This window comes from Rattus norvegicus, chromosome 7 (genome assembly GCF_036323735.1).
Source record: "Rattus norvegicus strain BN/NHsdMcwi chromosome 7, GRCr8, whole genome shotgun sequence".
Classification (NCBI taxonomy): domain Eukaryota; kingdom Metazoa; phylum Chordata; class Mammalia; order Rodentia; family Muridae; genus Rattus; species Rattus norvegicus.
In genome coordinates, this window is record NC_086025.1 from 71,255,127 (window position 1) to 71,274,900 (window position 19,774).

General features: G+C 45.6%; 2 protein-coding genes across 12 annotated transcripts in view; one reads left to right on the top strand and one right to left on the bottom strand.

The window, feature by feature from the left end:
• The window catches only part of LOC103692890 (uncharacterized), a 26,134-nt gene extending 18,686 nt beyond the window's left edge, over positions 1 to 7,448 (bottom strand). The window contains exons 1-4 of one of the 8 annotated variants that reach the window (XM_063264616.1): positions 6,821 to 7,448; positions 6,251 to 6,412; positions 476 to 630; positions 3 to 198 (exon numbers count right to left, since the gene is read on the bottom strand). The gene's annotated coding sequence lies outside the window, so the exon portion shown is untranslated. The other 7 variants (XM_063264617.1, XM_063264618.1, XM_063264623.1 and 4 more) reach the window with 7 other exon arrangements.
• Odf1 (outer dense fiber of sperm tails 1) lies at positions 7,144 to 19,495 on the top strand. 4 transcript variants are annotated; one of them, XM_039078408.2, is made up of 2 exons: positions 7,144 to 7,459; positions 18,918 to 19,495. In XM_039078408.2, exons 1-2 carry the CDS (start codon positions 7,410 to 7,412, stop codon positions 19,375 to 19,377), a joined length of 510 nt encoding a protein of 169 aa, XP_038934336.1. In that variant the 5' UTR covers positions 7,144 to 7,409; the 3' UTR covers positions 19,378 to 19,495. The 4 variants fall into 4 exon arrangements, with proteins under 4 accessions (XP_038934336.1, XP_017450148.1, NP_077040.2 ...); XM_017594659.3 differs by lacking the exon at positions 7,144 to 7,459 and adding an exon at positions 11,323 to 12,126; NM_024126.5 differs by lacking the exon at positions 7,144 to 7,459 and adding an exon at positions 11,738 to 12,093.
• Positions 19,496 to 19,774: the final 279 nt, after the last annotated feature.

Genomic DNA, 19,774 nt, shown 5'->3' on the forward strand with positions numbered 1-19,774 from the left:
ACCAGTGGGAGTCCCGGGGAGCAGGGCATCTGCAGGCTTCATATGGGACACGAGCACCCAGGCAGCAATACCGTCCACCTTTGAGGGCTCTGACAGTGGTTAACAACCTCAGGAAAGATCCCTTCCACCAGGGTTCCAGAACTGTGCCCGATTCCTCCGGATGAGAATCACCAGTCTAATGAGGGGTCTCTGGTGTTCCTGGAGCATATAAGGCAGACGGTTTGGACTAAATCTCATGTTGTATTGACTGAAGGGCTTGAAGCCTCAAGAAGAGGTTCCTATCAGTGAGTTGGGATACCTCAAGGAGGGCTCAGTGGACACCAAGGGAGTTGGGGTACCAATCATGATCGACAAAGGGAACACGTTAAAATGGTAGGGCTCAGAACAGGGCGAGGGGAAGGAGTACCACCCAGTCAGCACCAGTGTCCAAGGACAATTCTGCTAATGTTGCAGTAAATATTAAAAAAAGGCAGACCTTTTTATCCTGGGCTAGCGCTGGCACCCATAGGCCCATGGCACTGTGGGATACTTTCATCTCAGCAGCTCCACACTGCCCAAGTACTCTCTGACCCGGGCGGTCCTCGAGCCGTTCCAGCTGGTCTCTTGCAGCACCCGTGGGGTCTTCTGCAACTAACCATAATTTATCTCTCGTTAGTTCCTCTGCTAGCCATGAACTCTCTGGTTCCAGCCACCCAGTAAAATCAAGACTCAACAAACTGCAACCCAGCAATCAGATTTATATGTTAAATTCTCAATCCACAGTACAGTCATACAATAAACTCACAACCAATTGATAAAGACATAAACCACCCACATAGATAAGATGAATTGACCTGTAGAAATCTACCCCTGAAAAAGTAGACATAACTACCTACAGCCATTAAGACCACCCCGATCTGGGTTTTCCTTCTCTGTCTCCATCTTTTTTCTTCTCTCTTCTGCTTCCCCCACTCCTTCTAAAACCTCTGTTCCCATCTCCCTTCTCGTCCAATGACAGGCCTTGTTTTATCTTGTGTCTGCCTTCACCTGCATAATGACACCAACCCATCTTTTCTGTCTAATTAAAAAGAAAACGAACCCTTTTCTCTCAAATGTAAGCTGAGCACAACTATTACCATTTTGTAATTTATAAAGTATAAAATATACCTAACTCCCAGCCGAACATTTTATCAGTTAAACAGAACATTCAGTTATCTATTCTAGCTTAAGAAAGGCTTAAATTCCATGTTATGTCCTGGCTAGCTTGTATACTATCTGATAACTATCCAATTAAATATATATTCTCAAACTTAAACAGCCTGGGTAGGCTATGAGACTATAACTAGTTTCAACCCCGTCAGAAATCTGAGAATGGCCAATATTATCTGAAAGATAGGAAGCCTAACACGGCTTCCTGAACTGGGACAGGTAGAAGAGGCAGTTGTCTGCTGGCACAGACCCCTGTCCCCAACATGAAGGAGAACCAATCTTCAGCCTCCTGACCCAGGAGTCTGACAGACCTTAGTGACACAGGAATAAGGATCAGCTCATTGTGTCTCTGCAGAGCTGAGCTGTCCTAACCTGTAAATTGTGTCCGCTCAAGGACAGTACTGATCTGTGGGAGAAACAGGCAGTCTCTGCCCAGTGGCCACCGAGCCACCATGCACCTCACCTGGAGGGAGGGAAGCTCAGCTGCTTCTTCGTGTCCACAATGGGGACCGGTTAGGGGCAGTTACGTCTCAGCAAGTGACTAAATAACGTTAAATGTCACATTTGTGGATTTCTGACGTCTGTGAAAACCATCTCACTATGTAAACAATCTGGACTGTTGTCCGTTAACTATCTTAATAAATTATCTTGGAAACTCTTCAACAGTAAACTTAGAATCACGGATTTGTGATCTGGCCCTTAGCTCACAGGTTTAATCGTCTCACATTAGTTTTCTAATAGCGGTAAAGGTCTGGGTATAAGCCTTGTATACTTAAATGTGTTGTATAGGCACAATGTCTATATATGAGAGTAACAATATTAATTTTAATTTTAAATCAATAAGAAATTCATATCAGAGAAAAATCTAAACTTAGATCAAATAAATTCTGTACCAATGTAAAAGATTATAACTTTGGCTTAGTAACAAATATAAGGATTTCTACCAAATGAGATTGTGGCCATACAATCAATTTGAGCTAATTCCTCCCTGTTAAATTATGACCATTTCTAACTTTTCTAGAAAGACAACCTTAGACTAACCACTTTCAGCTTCCCAAAGTTTAGAGAGTTGGAGTGATGACTCTTCGATAACTTCCTCAAGCTGTACATGGGCACTGAGATATCCTTGGTGGGAGGGGATGGGAAAATGGGTGAGTTGTAGCCTGATGTCTGTCCTGACTGGACCCGGCTGAAAGTCCCTGAGATCAGGAATCCAAGCAGGCCAGTTCAGGATTCTGATGATGAGCTTCACAAAAAGCTGTATATTCTGTGATATACAAATCTCAAAACAAGATTTTAATATCATCCAGATACCTTTTTGTTTGATTCTCTTGAATCTAGTTGTTCAGGAAGTCTACCTCTATCAAATCTGATCAATATAACTCTGGAAGATGTCCAGAGCCTAACCACCCTTTTTAAAAACACAAGACAAAAACTTTCTCCCAAAATACTGTGTTCTTTAGTCTGTAACCAAAAAAAGCTTGTATCTTGTATTCTCTCCCAGAGAAATAATATAACCACAAGACTCAAAATCACACCCATTATGAAAATTAAAACAATTTAAGAAACTGAAGTAAACTCAACAAACGTGTACGAGCCTGTTAGGCCTTTTTAGTCTTATTTCTTTTTTTTTTGGGTTTTTTTTTTTGGAGCTGGGGACCGAACCCAGGGCCTTGCGCTTCCTAGGCAAGCACTCTACCACTGAGCTAAATCCCCAACCCCGTTAGGCCTTTTTAATCTGTCATGTCAGGAAATCAATTTGAAATTCTCACGGAGCCCACATTAAGAGAATCTGAGCCTCCTGCTGTGGTAATTTTAAAAATAACCACAAACCCTCACTAGCGGGCATCACTGAGCCATATGGCATAGCAGGGGAATTCATAAAACAATTTAATCAAACTTTTATTAGTACCAATACCAATAAGAAGGAAGCAACTTGTCAAATCAGGGCTTTAGCCCAATATACATCTATCCGTTAAGCTCTCTACCTGGAGTGACTTTTAGTTATTAATAACTTCTATAATGCATGTCTGTATTCACTCTGCCTGGTGGATGATTTCTGTTTTATAATAACTTTTATAACTGGCAAATATCACCACCCTCTCCTTGGAGTCAGTGACTAACAGGCAGCTTGTCTAACCAGGATTTTAGCCCAATGTTCCTGTGGAGCCCACGTTAAGAGAATATGGGTATCCTGATGACTTAATAAAGCATTTTTATACCATCTTTAAAACAAATAAACCAAACCTAACTTAAATCATTGACCAAACGACCTTTGTTAAAGAAGCAGGCAGCTTCTAATCTCTACCTCTGTGTTCAGGGCAGCCTACACTTTTCACAGCAGGGGTCCTAGGGCCTGTAAGCAGGCTGCCTCTGTGTCCCTTTTGTTTAAGGTTCCTGTGCTTGTGACATCACGTGATGTAACAGGGCATTGGCCCCCTCTTAGAAAATTACACTTTCTCAGGCTGAAAATCTTCAATTTTTAGTGGATTCTTGCCTAACACATTGGTTCCCCATCTACTGCGGTAAATATTTAAAAAGGCAGAGCCTTTTATCCCGCATGGTAGAGCCACATGGCACTGGAGGGTACTTTGACCTCAGTGGCTCCACTCTGCCCCCAAGTACTCTCTGACCAAGGCGGTCCTCGAGCTGCTCCAGCTGGTCTCTGGAGTTAGTTGCAGTACCTGTGGGGCCATGTGAAACTAATCAATTTATCTCTGGTTAGTATCTCTCCTGGCGGCTCTCTGCTGGCTGCAAACTCTCTGGTCCCAGCTACTCAACAGACTGCAAACCGACAATGAGATTTATATATATATTGGAAATCTCAATCCACAGTACATCCACACAATAAACTCACAACCAATTGATAAAGACATAAACTGCCCACCTAGATAAGATGAATTGACCTGTAGAAATCTACCCCTGAAAAAGTAGACATAACTACCTAGGCCCATTAAGACCACCCTGATCTGGGTCGTCCTTCTTTGTCTCTGTCTTGCTTCTCTCTTCTGCTTCCCCCACTCCTTCTAAAACCTCTGTTCCCACCTCCCTTCCTTCTCATCTAATGACAGGCCTCGTTTTATCTTGTGTCTGCCTTCACCTGCATAATGTTATCAACCTACATGTTAAGGTCTCTTTTAGGGTTCTGTTCATTTTCTCTAGCTTCCCTGAGCTCTGGGAACGGTACACACAATGGAGCTCCAATTAGTCCCCAATATGTCTGCCAATCCCTGACTTACCTTAGAAACAAAAGCGGGACCCTTAATCAATCCAATTACTTTGGGCACTCTAAACCTCAGAAAGATTTCTTCCTGGCTACCACGGTAGCTGTTTCCTGCTTGGTAGGGAAAGCCTCTACCCATTCAGAGAAAGCATCTACAAACACTAGGAGGTATTTGTAACCATATTTTCCTGACTTAACTTCTGTGTCTATCGTCTTTGTTTTCCCTAACTACTATAGCCAAGATTCTCTGTAAACTCCTTTCCTGTCACCTTTCTTTTTTCATCTCCCTTTCATCTTCTTCCTTTCTCTTTCTCTGCTCTTTCTGTCTCCCTGTTGTGGTAGACTTTCTCAGCAACCTGCACTAAATCCCTCAACAACTTATCCTGTAGTCCTGCTAGCCTCTGAAGCTTTTCCCTGATATCTCTACGAGCCTGGTCTATAAAAACCAAAGTCACATTAGCTTTGTGCTCCTTCCTCCTGGGGTCATAGGGTGTATATTGGCAGAATGCCTCCATGAGCTGCTCTAGAAAGACTCAGGGGACTCGTCTGGTCCCTACTTAACCTCATGTACCTTGGTCAAATTGCTGGGTCATCCTGTGGCTGCCTTAAGACAACGGAGCCTGGTGGTAGACCTTCCTGTGATCCTTACCTCCAACAGTCATAGCACACACGTGCACGCACACACATGCACGCACACGTGACCACGCTCTTTCTCCTCTCCCTCTCTCTCATACTTTTAAAGGAGTCGTGGTGGAGTGATGACACAGCAGTTAAGGACACTTGTGGCTCCTGCAGGGGACTATGATTGGGTTTCCCAGCAGTCACATCAGATGGCTATAACAAACTGCTCCACTATATAACTAACATTCCAGCTCCAGGAGATCTCATTCTGAGAATGCCCTTCCTTCCCTGGCTTTTGCAGGTACCTGCACACATGAGGTACACATACATATACACTCAGGCACACAGACACACATAAAGTATGTTAGTAAATAAATCTTTCTTTTATAAAGACCTCATAGGGTATACATACACATACACTCAGGCACACACACACACACACACACACACACACACAATATGTAAGTAAATAAATCGTTATTATATAATGACCTCATGGCGAATACATACATATATACACTCAGGTACACAGACACACATAACATATGTAAGTAAATCAATCTTTCTTTTATAAAAACCTCATGGAGCTGAAATATTAAAGGAAGATAAAGCACAGGAGCTAATGCATTCGTAAGAACTCTGTCGTTCAGACCAGTAAAGGGGCATCTCAGCACCTGAGCACCTATGTGCCTGTCTTGCAGGCTTACTTGCCTCGTTTTCTGTCAAATGGGAGGCTGATGCGGATGAGAGCTCTTCCAGAGTTGAAGTGCTAAGATTTCAGCCCCATGGAGACTTCTCTTGCCCTAGGGATGCTGCTCTTGGATAGTCTTCCTGGCATTTCCAATCATTTTCCCTTAACGTGAATCACCTTTATTCCACACCCATAGGCCTTCAGTATGACAGCTATTCTTGATGTGCCAAGGTTTGAGCTAGGGGAACATCAGGGCTCTGGGTCAGCAGCTACCTCGCCTCAAAGCTCAGCCTGGAGTGGTCTCTGAGAGTAGGCCAAAGGCAGCAAGCTGTCACTCCAGTTAGGATCTGCTTTTGGTTGTTGTTGTTTCTTAAAGCTTTTTATTTTTCTGGTCCTGGGAATAGAACTCAGTCAGGTTTCTCCTTCACTCTAAGCAAGTGCTCTATGAACATTCTGTATCCCAACTCTTTCCCCTTCTCAGTTGCCCTTGGACTTGGCCCTCCTCCCGAGTAGCCACAATCACAGACCTGAGCCACTGAGCACTGGGCTTGTCTTGGTCTTTTTGTTGTTGTTGCTGTTGTTTTCAAGCTTCTATGCAGCCCAGGCAGGCCTCAAACTTGAGAGCCTTCTATAGTTTCCAGTAAAGAGCTGCATATGTCACCATTCATACCCAGCACCTCAGTTGGCCTCTGTAAATAGAATAATCACAGGGTTTTGTGGCAGGCCTTGTGGCACATGCTGTCTTTGCAGTCTGGGGGAGTTCAGCTGAAGCAGGAAGATTGCCTAGAGATCAAGTTCAACCCGGGCAACATTATATAGTAAATTCTGGGACAGCCTGAGCTACATAGTGAAACCCTGTCCAAAAAAAAATGCAGGAAAAAAGAAGAGAAAGAAAAGGACAAGGTTATTGGAAATAGTCAAGAACCTGACAGATCCAAAGAGCAGCTGAGGACCAATTTGGGAATATGAACTATTTTCAAGCACTAAACAAAGTTCCAGGAGGGCAGTGGGTTGGCCAGTTTAGGTGTCCATCCTTTGTCTAGGCAATTTCATGGATTGTACGTAATGGTGGGAGTGGGAGAGAGTTTTCCACCTACAAAAGGTTTCCTGGGTCCTGGGCAAGCCAACGATGTGTCTCACTAGACTTCCCAGTGGCCTGCCCAGGGGATGTAGTTGTGTGGTTATGTGTAACACTGCATGACCTCCTCGATCACTCTCCCCTGTGCTGAGGCAGGGTCTGTCACTGAACCTGGAACTCATCCATTTGACTAATCTAGTTAGTCAGCTTCCCAGGGAGTTCACTGACTCTGCCTTCCAAACAGCAGGATAACAGGTGTGCCATCATCCCCATCATCCCCATCATCCCTGTCATCCTCATCACCCCCATCATCCCCATCATCCCTGTCATCCTCATCATCCACATCATCCCCATCATCCCCATCATCCCTGTCATCCCTGTCATCATCATCTCATTCATCCCTGTCATCCCTGTCATCCTTGTCATCATCATCTCATTCATCCCTGTCATCCCTGTCATCCTCATCACCTCAGTCATCCCTGTCACCCCCATCATCCACATCACCCCCATCACCCCCATCATCCCCATCATCCCTGTCATCCCTGCTGTCTTTTACCTGAGTGCTGAACCTGCCTTTTTCCTCAAGCTTTGACAGAAGTTCTTCATCCATGAGCCATCTCTGTAGCCTTTTACCTGGAGATTGCAGATGGGGCCAGAGGTAAGCCTTGAGTAAAGAATGCTACTTATAAGATAGCAGAAATATTTCAGGACTAGTGAGATTGCTCAGTGGGTAATGGCACTCACCATGTAGGCCTGATGATATGAGTTCAATTCCCAGAATACATGTAAAGGTGGAAAGAGAGAACTGACTTCACAAAAGTTGTCTTCTGATCTCTCCATGTGTGTAACACATAACCACATACCTACATATTTTTTTCATGTACACACACATCTAATAATAGTAATAATGATAATAATAATAGACTAAATGCATTTTTGTTTGTTTGGGATTGATCCCAGGACCTTTCATGATTCTACTGCTGGGGTATATTCCCAGTCCTATATTCTACTTCTCAGAGATAACCACAGTCATTTTTAAAGGTCATGCTCTCCTTCAATGGATTCTTTTCAACAGAATTAAAGCCATGTGGAGGGCATAATTTTGGGCTTAATGTTTACACACTGTGTGTTGATCCCAAAGGTATCCTCTAGATGGATAACCTCATAACACACTGGCTTAGTGAATAGATTTGTCCTGTACCTGTCTTACCTGGTGGAGGAAGCAGCAGAGTCTGCCTTTGGCACATATTACTGCTAACACTTGGGACCAGGCAAGTGCTGCGTGGCTTGGGAAGTTGCTACCTCCTGACCTCTATCCCAGAAGAGTTTGTCTGGGCACCAGCCAAGGTGAGTAGACATTCCCATGAATCTAATCTTGAGTAAGGGATGACCCCACCTCTGCGATAGAGCCAATGTATGCTTATGTTAATGGGTCAAGGAGTTGTGTCTGTAGCTTGTCAAGGGGTTTTAGCAGGGGCTGGAGAGATGGCTCAGTGGTTAAGAGCACTGACTGCTCTTGTAGAGGTTCTGAGTTCAAATCCCAGCAACCACTTGGTGACTCATAAACATCTATAATGAGATCAGATGCCCTCTTCTGGTGTGTCTGAAGACAGCTACAGTGTACTTATATATAATAAATAAACCTTTAAAAAAGGGGAGGTTTTAGCAGATTCTAATGATTGTCAGCCTTCTGGTGTGAATGGACCACAATTCCACCAAATATCCATCTACCTCTGCCTCCCAACTATTAGAATTAAAGACTTGCATTACCGCATGAGCAAAAATGTAGCCCAAGTTGGCCTTGAACTTGTGATTCTTCTACATACACCTCTTCAGCATATCCTACTAGTGCATGCCAGCATGACCACTCCATCAAATCTTTAAATACATGGATTCAGCCTCTGAACTAATGTAAAAAACTGTATTCTGTGATGGAAGACTAAAATTATAGGGAAGTGGGCTGGGGAATCCTAGTGGAAACGCAGCCAGGACTATCTCAATAACACGCTACAGGGACCAAGACGTGTGTTTAAGCTCTGAAAAATGTGTATTTAACAAGTTAAAACTGAGAGCTGCCTTACCAAACCTTTGCTGACATTTGCTAAGCACGGAGTTCATAGGGTTATGAGCATTCAGTGGTAGAGCATTCAATTTGGAGCTGGAGAAATCCAGACACTTCCACAGGTCTCAGCCCTGGAAACTGAGGCCACCTACCCCTCAGAACTGTACAGAGCCACCAGTGAAGGGCATTATCTTGTGTCCCTAGGAAAGCATAGCTCAACCTTGCTGTTTGATTCATTCCACTTGAGCCAGGTGGCCAGCTTCTCCTCCAGAATCCTCTGTGGATTCTGGCTAAGTATCTCCCACACTCCCTCTTCACAGAGCAGAACCTTCTAGGTCAAGGCTGGGAAAGCTAAGCTGACAACACACAGCACCTTGGGCTTCAGGGATATGGCCTCTCTGGTGAGGACTTTCATGAACTCCTGACACTCTACTTCTGCTGCTGCTTTTCCTCGGTAGTCTGTCTCTGCCCGTTCTCCTGTGAGCTATCCATGGTATCTGTCTCCTGGTTTGCTTCTCCTTCCTTTCTCTGAGCTGCAGGTCACTATCCACAGGCTTCCTCCACTTTCTTCCCGGACTCGGACACTAGCAAGAGTCCTGTTTACCATACTCCGTCCCCAGCTCCTTCCTATTAACAGGCCAAGCTTCGGACTTGGGTGTCATTACTGAGTCCTCCTGTATTCCGTTTTCACTCTGTCCTCTGAGTTCTGCTGAGTCTGTTCATTGGGTGGCTCAATGTGTAAATGCTAACGAAGTACCAGGCATCGTGTGGGGTAGCTACTGGGGAGCAAAACCAGTCACTATCCTGTTTAGTCTAATATTGGAAATAGACAAGCTTTGTCATGTAAGAAATGTGTCAGGGCTGGGGCTGCAGCTCAGTGAGTAGAGCTTTCCAGGCACCATGAGGCTAGGTCAGTTCCTAGCCCCTCATAACTGAGGCGGGTGATGCGCACCTGTAATCTCGGACTCAGGAGGCAGAGTCAGGAAGATCAGAAAATCAAAGTTCTCTTTAGCTGTGCAGTGAGCTAAAGGCCAACCTGAGCTATTTGAGACCTTGGCAGGGGAGAGGGGTGGGGCGTGTTATAAATAGGATAGAGAAGGCTTCCTCAAGGAGAGCCATGAGAACCCAGGAGTGAACTAGACCCAAGACTAGGACAGAGATGTCAACGTCTAAGTGGGAAGAACACAGGAGAAAGAATGAGGCATGGCCCCCACAGAGTGACTGGCTCTTTGGGGAGGCCATTGTGGATGAGGGAGGACAAATGCCAGTGATAATATAGGCAAGAAGAGTGGGCAGAGGCCCTGTTGTCAGGCCCTTGTAAGGACTTTAATACTTCTTTTAACAGGCTAAAGCAAGCTGGGTGTGGTGCTGTCTGCCTTTCAACTCAGCACTTGGGAGACAGAGGCAGGCAAATTTCATTGAGTTCAAAGCTAGCGGGCTCTACACAGAAAGTTCTAGGCCAGCTAGGGCTATCTTGTGACACCCTGTCTCCAAAAAGGCTTAAGGAGAGAAGTAGAATGACAGATTTAGATCCAAAATCAGTTTGTTTACGGTGTGGAACAGACAGATTGGGGGAAACTTGAGTGGGGGAGGACAATGAACCCATTGCCTTCCTTACTTTTAAAATTTTGATTTAAAAAATTTGAATTTTTTTTATTATGTGTGTTTTGCCTACATGTGTGTATGTATGTGATGTTTGTGCTTGGAGCCTGTGGAAGTCAGAAGAGGGTATCAGATCCTATGGAACTGGAGTTACAGATGGCTGTGAACCATGAGGTCCAGGTTGAGTATCCAGCCCTCTGTAAGAGCACAAACGCTCCTAAGCACTGAGCCTTCTTGCCAGCTTCCTATGTACCCTTGAGCTGTGATGCCAGCCATCCACCCCCCACCCCCCGCGCGCGCCCTTCACTGGGTCTGACCTACCTTTAACATTTATCAATAGGGAATGAGGCATAATCAGTGAGCCTGTATTGAACACAAAATAAAAGTTCAGCTCTTAGATCCCTCTCTGGTAGTCGCATCCATTTGTCCTCATGCACCCTCCCTAGGATTGAGTCTAAGAGGGGACTAGAGAGGTGGAAGTGGGGTGACGGATCGAAGCAGAGAAATATAGGTCAGATCTGAGGCTGAGTGTGCAGTCTTGGTGGTTGACCCATGTTGGAGAACGGGCACGGCTGAAGCAAAGGGTTCAGGCTAGTGGAAGGGGATCAGGGACCAATGCTTGGGGACACTCAGCGACCAGACACTTGGAGGCTTAGAAACAAGACCTCGGGTCCCTGTTGAGGGGTGATGACTGTAGACAGGAGCCCTGAGCAGTAGGAGTCGGGAGCTTCTGGGCTCCAGCTAGCGGAGAACCAATGTTCCTAGCTATCATGAACAGTTGTCTATGATGTATGAGGCCCTGGATTTGATCCCTGGCACCAGGAAATAATAATGAGTGGGACTCAGAGATGTGGGACTGAGAGAGCCAATGACAATGGCAGACTTAAGGCTGACTTGGTAGGAGTGAAGGGCCGACAGCCAAAATGAATCAAGGCTAGAATGAGGACACCAGAGACTAGTCAGGTGGCTCCTGCCCTTTCCACACCTAGATCAATACCACGGTCACAGCCGTGCCTTGTCTCTTTAACTCCTACAAGTCGAGGACACTAAACGGTAGCCCTCAAGGCCCACCAGCACCAAAGGTGAATGAATTCTCAGTGGGAATACCATCCTGGGAGTAGGCCTGAGGAGGGCCTTAGGGGACCTTAACTGTTTGTGGTTGGCATGGTAACCAGGACACTATGACATACTTAGAAGGTGGGCGAGGTCACAGAACACAAGCTTTAAAGTAAGTGAATCATGTGTGGCTCATTTAATTTTAAAGGAGGCCTCTGAGAAGAGCTTAGAACAATTTTTTCCTCTGAGTGCCATTTCCCAAAGGTACTCACAGAACAATAAGGTGTGACCATAATGGCCGCACTGAGTTGTCTTTTGGACAGTGTTAGAAGGGACATAAAGAAGGTGGACAGAGAACTAAGACAATTGAGATGTATCGACGAAATCAGCTCCCGCTGCCTGTGTGACTTATACATGCACCCTTACTGCTGCTGCGACCTGCACCCCTACCCCTACTGCCTCTGCTACTCCAAGCGATCCCGCTCCTGTGGCCTGTGTGACCTCTACTACCCGTGCTGCCTGTGTGACTACAAGCTGTACTGCCTCCGCCCATCGCTCCGCAGCTTAGAGAGGAAAGCAATCTGCGCCGCTGATGGGGGGAAAAGGTTGGCCGAGGGAGAGGGTGTGACCCCCAGGCCTGAGCAGTGTAGCCATGTTAGTGGGAAGAAGTGGGGACATGGGGACAGTGACAGATGAATAGATGTGAAGTGGAATCCAGATAAGTGATTCAGGTGACCAGGAGAGATTTAAGAAAAGACGAGTAGTGGGGTTGGGGATTTAGCTCAGTGGTAGAGCGCTTGCTAAGGCCCTGGGTTTGGTCCCCAGCTCTGAAAAAAAGAAAAGGAAAATAAAAAAAAAAAAGAAAAGACGAGTAGGTGGGCCAGCGGTGGGAATAGAGGGCAAGAGGGGCAGTGTGGTAACTAGGGTTGCCTAGTGTGGTAAAGGAGGGGAATCACGGGGTGTCGTTAAAAGCTGTTGAAAGCAGCACATTCAACGTTTCTTCTAGGTATGACTGAAGTGATCTGGGTGTACTTGGACTTGCAGAAATGACTGCAGAAGAAAGTCAAAATCATCGGTCAAATCCTTAATGTTTGCCAGAAGCCTCTGGAGCAGATAAGAGACTGGACTCTGGAGGCATTTCCCCAAGAGTGTGGAAACTGTTCTCCCAGCCAGTCTCAGGCAGAGTTGATCTAGAGCTAGGGCTGCTAGGCTGGCCTCCCCCTCCAACCTCAGAAAGGATTTGCCACATCACAGGCAGCAGCCCTCACAGTAGATTTAAGTGGGGTTTCAATTGAATTGGATAATATAATTGGCGGGGGGAGAGGGGGAGGTTAGTTTCTTTCCTATCCTTTTCTAACTTTTCACATATACCCACAGTTTGTATAGAGAGGAGAAACGGTGGGAGTGGGCATTGTCCCTGGTTATGTAAATGACTCTACACCCACTCAATGGATTAAAGAGCAGAGTATAGTAGCTGAATAGATCCTAGCGCTTGGGGGGTGGAGGCAGGAGGCTGAGGTTCTTGGCTAGCTTCTGGTACAGAATGAGTATGAGGTCTGCTTGTGCACTGTGAGACTGTCTCAAGATTTTTGAAGGGAATTGAAAAGTTAGAAAGTTCTCTCATGTCTGCCTGTGTTAAATGAAGATTAGTGGCAGATAAGCCAGAGGTGATAAGATGGACGGGAGGGTGCTCAGACGGATGAATGGAAGGATTCTTGGGTGGGTGGGTGGGGGTGGTGGACACAGTTCCTTGACAACAGTGATGTTTCATTGTGAAGAGGGTAACGGAACAATTGCTGACGATGTCACTGAGGGTCAGGATCAGACCTACCTGACAGTCTGCAATGGAGAAGTCACCTACGAATTCATCCGTATTTTAAACCGTTTATTTTTACTCCTTGGGATATCAAGGTATTAAAGTCACATTGTGAAATAGGGATTAATTAATATTTGGTTCAAATATTAAGTGTCTTTGTGAGCAGGTCTGTGTCCTCTCTCTGTGGCTGTGTGCTATCATAGCCACCTGGCTGCCTCCCACTCAGCCATTTCATAGGGCAGATGCTTTTCTCTCTGATGTCTGTACCCTCCTGCCTTCCCACAAGACTGTTTCTTGGCACACCGTAGGCTTAACTTCATGCTTTACTCTCATATACAGTTCAGAAAGAGCTCCGCTTTCTCTGGTCTGAGGTAGTTTCCTGGTAGTGTCCGGGTCTCCTCAGTGCCGGCCTTAGTATGTGAAGTGAACTGTCCAAGTTCAGCATCTGTGAACTTCAAGCCTGCCTGCTCCTTATCTCTTTCCCAGCCTTTTTCTTTCTATTCATGCCACCTTGCAAGATTCCTATGCCAACAGCTTGCCATTTTCTCTGTCTGGAAAGGCTCAGTGTCATGTATAAAACTACAGCTTCAGTTTTCCTGAATAGGGGTGGAAAACCTTAAGCCAAGATCTGAGCTCTAATCCCAAAGGACTCATGACTAACTTTTTCTTTCAATTAAAGCCTTCCCTTTTCTCATCTTGAATCTAGCATCTGACACATGAATAGACTGATCTCCATTCCGTGTTTTATAAAACCATCTTTGGTATGAAACTGTACTCAAGGCTTTGTGAGTTTAGAATTCCTCTCTATGACCTTTCATCCTTTAAAGAATGTCTGGACATTGGTTACTTGTAACATGTCTCTCATCCCTTTAAAGAATGCGCTAGTCTTTTCAAATGTCTTACTGTATTGTCCAGACGTGAATAACAATTTTAAATTCCCTCCACAGTATCGGTTGTTTGATTGATTGATGTGTGTACGGTGGGCTTTTTCAGGTAAGTCTCACCCACGAGCTTTTTGCTTACACAGCTGCTTCAAAAGACTGAGCCCGAATCTGTCTTAGTCAGCCAGCTTGGCTCTTCTGTTTCCTTAGCTGCTTCAGTTTTCTCCTTTTCTTCTTACCTTTGTACCCCAAGCTCCAGCAGTCACATGACTCTTACTTTTGGATGCAAAGGGATGGAGATATTTGGTTTTCTTTCCTGAAGCCACATGAGCCATGTTAATAAGCTCATACATCCACACCTCACAGGCTTCCCTGACTCTTGTACTAAAGCTAGAGAAACTAATCAACCTCTATTCCTCCTCCATTCTGTCTGTGACACTGGCTTCTGGCTTGACTCCTTGCAAGCACAACTGCATCGTAGTTAGCCATTGTGATCCTTGAGCTGCACTGAGCTCAACTTCTGTACCTTTCACTGGTACCTAGCAACCAGTCCCAAGACTGTTTTCCATCCCCTTGCCCAAGAGTCTGTTATTTGCTTGACTCTTAATAAAAAATTTCCTGAGAAATCACACACACACACAAACACACACACAAACACACACACAAACACACACACACTCATACACAAACACACGCACGCACACACACACACACACACACACACACACACACACACACACACACACTCTACTCGATCAACAAGGCTGATGTAGAGCAGAGGTTTTATGGCTACCAAAAAAAGCTGGTTTTTCCCACAGATGAGAACTCCTCGATTCTAGATCCACTGAATGGTGAAAGTAAGCTGCCTCTTTGATGTCTTTTATACTCATTCAGACCCCTGGGTCTCAGGGTCCACCATCATGTACACAGTTGATGTGACCAAATAGGTCAAATGCAACTTTTGTTGTTTTTGTTTTAGAGACAGGGTGGCCCAAGCTTTCCTGGAACTCACACAGATCTGCCTGCCTAGGCAGAGCCTCAAAGGCTCAAATGCATTTTTATTTATTTCATTTTTAGTGCTAGAAATAAAACTCAGATCCTTGTTATGCTGAATAAGTTACTCTGTCACCAAATCACACATCCAGCCTCAGATGTGTGTTTAATTTGGTTTAACCTTTTTGTTTAATGAAACGGGCTTAAGGCTTGTTCACCGAAGGTCTCAAAGTTCAGGTAAGCCTGCTTAAGGTAGAGCCTACACAGCCTCACAGAGATCACCTGCCACTCAGTCAAACTCGATACCTAGCATTTCCTGTTTAATGCCCAGTAAGCTATTGTCTTAGTCAGTTTATAACAGGGCACCATTAAAGAGCAGGGCTCTAGTTGACTAGGATGATAGAGCGAGCGACACTTGCCTGAGTCTAACATACATGTGCACAGCCATGTAGTTCTCAGTGTGGCCCCTGAACCAGTGTTGGTAGCATCGCCAGGGACTTACGAGAAAGGCAAATTCCCAGCTCTACTAGTTCTAGTGAGTCTAGAACTCAAATGGGAGCCAGACACCTGTGTGTCCTGAGCCCTGCTGGGGGAAGGATATCAGATGCCCTACACACCCCACAACCTGCTCCCTGCTGCTGAGTGGCATTTTTTCGACTCTAAAAGTCTGAGGAAAAGAGAAAGCAAGAAAAGAAGGCAGGAAGGGGGTTGTGGAGTGCCCCTGTTGCTAAAGTGCTTACCTCTCACAAGTGTGAAGGTCTGAGTTTAGGTCTCCCCAGCACCCCTAGAAAGAGGCTGGATGCTATGACATGATAACCTCAGCACAGGAAGGGGGAGACGAGGATCTCGGTTTGCTTACAGCTGGTGTAGTCTCTTTGGTGAGGTCCAGGTTCAGAGAGAGACCCCGTCTCACGAGCTAAGGTTGCCTAATGTCAACCTGGCCACACATAATGTATATAGCTACACAAACATACATTGAGCAGGGGCAGAAGAAGGCAGATGAAGATAAGTCTTGGTGAGGAGTGAAGTCTGGCCAGCTCTTGAGAACTGAAATTGAAGAGAAAAAGAATATCCCCATGAAGTCTAGGGGGAGGGTCCACTGACTCTACACTTCAGAGTCTTGTCTATATTACTTTCTTCCTCACAGGGCTGAATTTTAATCTGGGGTTGTGAGTAATCTATCAGACAAGAGGCAAGTTCCAAGTTTAGAGTTGATTGATGAGTCAAATATGGCTCCAACAAGTTCTTCTAAAACTATATATTCTTGCTCATAGAGATATTAATGTAGAAGTGAAAAGAAATCTGACCTGGATGAGAATTTTAGGCAGTCTTCTGAAGATTCATAGTGTGGGACCCCTAGAGAAGCTACTGCAGGGCCAAAGGAGCCAAGATGACAGGAACAGAGGAGGGCAAGGAGAGTCTAGCAATAGAATACATTTGACCATACCTGAGACTTGGGTGTCTAAGAGGAAATAGACTTGAAGGATGGCTTTGACTGATAGATCGGGTTCCCAGGTTAGTCTCCAGCTCCTGCTGAAGACAGACCGAGCTTTTCCCGGAAGAGTCAACAGCCTTAGGGATCCTGTTGAGCTTCTGGGCTTTTTGCTAGTTTCAGCCCATCCTTACTATCTTTAATGTCAGGATTCAATGTCTCTCATGTGAACCCTAACTCCCCTGTATTGTGTGTACACACACACACACACACACACACACACACACACACACATACACACACACACACACACACACACACACACACACACATGAAGAGAATAAAAACACTTCATCTGTATTTCCTGTATCTTCTACAATGTACTTGTGTAACTTAAGAAGAACATGTTTAGTAAAATCCAGCATAAAGAGATGACACAGGGGCTAGAGAGAGAACTGAGCAGTTAACCCTCACTGTCCTCCCAGAGTTCAGTTCCCAGCACCCACTGCAGGCTGCTTATGCTCATCTGTAAGTCTACCTCCAGGATATCATCAGACACCCACACTCATCTGCACAAACCTACATGCAGGCACACACACTTACACACAGTTAAAATGCAATTGTTAAAAAAGTTTTGATAATCCCATTGGCACCAGAGTTGTTACGTTTAAATAAGACTACGTACTTGGCACCTGCTCAGATGTACTTAGCACCTGGAAGGGTACATTTTAAGGAAAGAGAAGACAAAGGCCTTTCATCCTAGTTGAGCATCAGGCATCATTGTAATGCATGTCATGGACCAGGCAAGCCTCACCGCCACCCAGGAAGGTGGCTCTCTCATTAATGTCCCCGTTTCACTGAGTTCAGAAACTTGTCTCCATGGCAAAGCTCAGATCCAGTTCCATGGTCACTGCTCTGGTTCAGAACTTTGCCCCGCCTTCAAAAGGAGTTACTTTTATTTTGATTTATGTGTGTATTTTTATTTATTGTGTGTATATGCTGTGTAAGCATGTACATGTGAGTGAGGGCAGGTACCCAGAGAGGCCAGAAGAGAGCAGCAGTTCCCCCTGGAGCTGGTTAAATGTGTGAGCTGTCAGTTAGTTGTGAGCTACCTGACATGGATACTGGAATTGAACTTGGGTCCTTAGAAGAGAATAGCAGTGCTCGTACCTGCTGGAATGTCTCCCCATCCCGGCTCTGCTATCTCCTGATGTATCCTAACTGCTCACGTAGTGTGAGCTGCTCTTTTTGTGTGTCAATCCTCTTACTGACAGGACTGTCAAGCAGCCAGCACAGCCATCATATGCAGCAGCCAGTTCTTCAAGTCCTAGTTTGTAGCATAGTTTGCCGCTTACCATGGCAAGAACATCCCTCTCAGGAGTGATTTCAAGCTACTAACACAACATTGTTGAATTAGGGGCGAGGGGGAAACCGCCACAAACTTTTGTGAGACAGTAGGGCCCTGGCTATCGTGCCTCTGGGAGTTCACTACACAGCTGATCCATACAGGCAACCAGACAGACTGGATTCCTGCTGGCACCGACCGTCCAGGGTCTCTCCCAGCCCAGGAAGAACCAGTCCAGAGCTCTCATGCCTTGTCCTTTTGCCAATGAGCTTTCTGGTGGAATGTCTGTCTGTCTGTCTAGCAATGGCCAGAATGACAGGATTGTGCTCAGTGTCCAAAGCACCTTACAACTCTGGGGGTCGAACAATCCTCCTGCCTCAACTTCTTGAATAGCTGGATCCACATGCATGCACACACACACACACACACACACACACACACACACACACACACACACACATGCACACACAATTCCTGGCTTTAAGACGCAGAGTCCAAATGCTAGCTTATTGGTTGTGTCTCATTAAGAAGAAAAGAGGAATCTTGAGTAGAGGCTGTAATCTAGCAAAGTACTTCCCTTCCCTAGGTTCACATGTCAACGTCAGAAAACACACAAAACCAAAACTGTCTCCATGTGATGATAGTGAAAGTAAAGCTAACGGTAGTAATTAGGCAAGATTTATAACGAGCCAAGCAGAGTACTGAGTAAAATATCATCGCATCCAACAGTGCTGTGTTGCATTAGCACCGTTATCAATCAAGGTAAGGAAACGGAGTCACAGGTTAAAGAACATGCCAAGTTTCCATAACTAATAACAGGAGGCGCTGGATTCAAACCTGAGGAAGATCTGAAAGGCCAACAGACTTTGATCAGGTCTTGAGCCCCGAGATCTAATCTCTCTTCTCCCTTTCTCCCTTTTCAACTACAGACTCAGAAGGACGACAAATAGAATTCTGGCCTCCTCTTGCTGCAGCAGTAACATTTTAGGATCGGTGAACGTCTGCGGCTTTGAACCTGATCAGGTCAAAGTGCGCGTTAAAGATGGAAAGGTCTGCGTATCGGCCGAGAGGGAAAACAGGTACGACTGCCTCGGATCCAAAAAGTACAGTTACATGAACATCTGCAAAGAGTTCAGTCTGCCGCCGTGCGTGGATGAGAAAGACGTGACCTACTCCTACGGGCTCGGCAGTTGTGTCAAGATCGAGTCTCCATGCTACCCTTGCACGTCTCCCTGCAACCCCTGCAACCCCTGCAGCCCCTGCAGCCCCTGCGGCCCCTGCGGTCCTTGCGGTCCCTGTGGCCCCTGTGGTCCCTGCGGCCCCTGCGACCCTTGCAACCCCTGCTATCCCTGTGGAAGCCGATTCTCCTGTAGGAAGATGATCTTGTAAGGTGTATGATAAGAACTATGTCTTAGCAGAAGTCAGTATTCCAACCAGGCAGCTCTTCAGCATTTCTCATCCCCTTCCCACAGCCCGTGTAGGAAACTTAATACATAACTGCATCTGATGACTTTGTGTCCTTTGGTTTTTACACACTACACAGTTAGCTAATTTAAGAATTAAGGGATAGGGGTGGAATATTAGATGTCCTCCATACCCAACAATTTCCAAATTCCCAGAGGCATTCCCAGACACTAACTCTGAAATGGCCCAGCCTAGAAACCACGCCGTCAGAATAGTTTAGGGGGAAGATAACACTGTAGTGGTCATGCCGACCCACTTCTCAAGCCAAGGGGACTGTGGATTTTACCGGGGGATCAGACAATCCTTAAAAGAATGGAGCAGT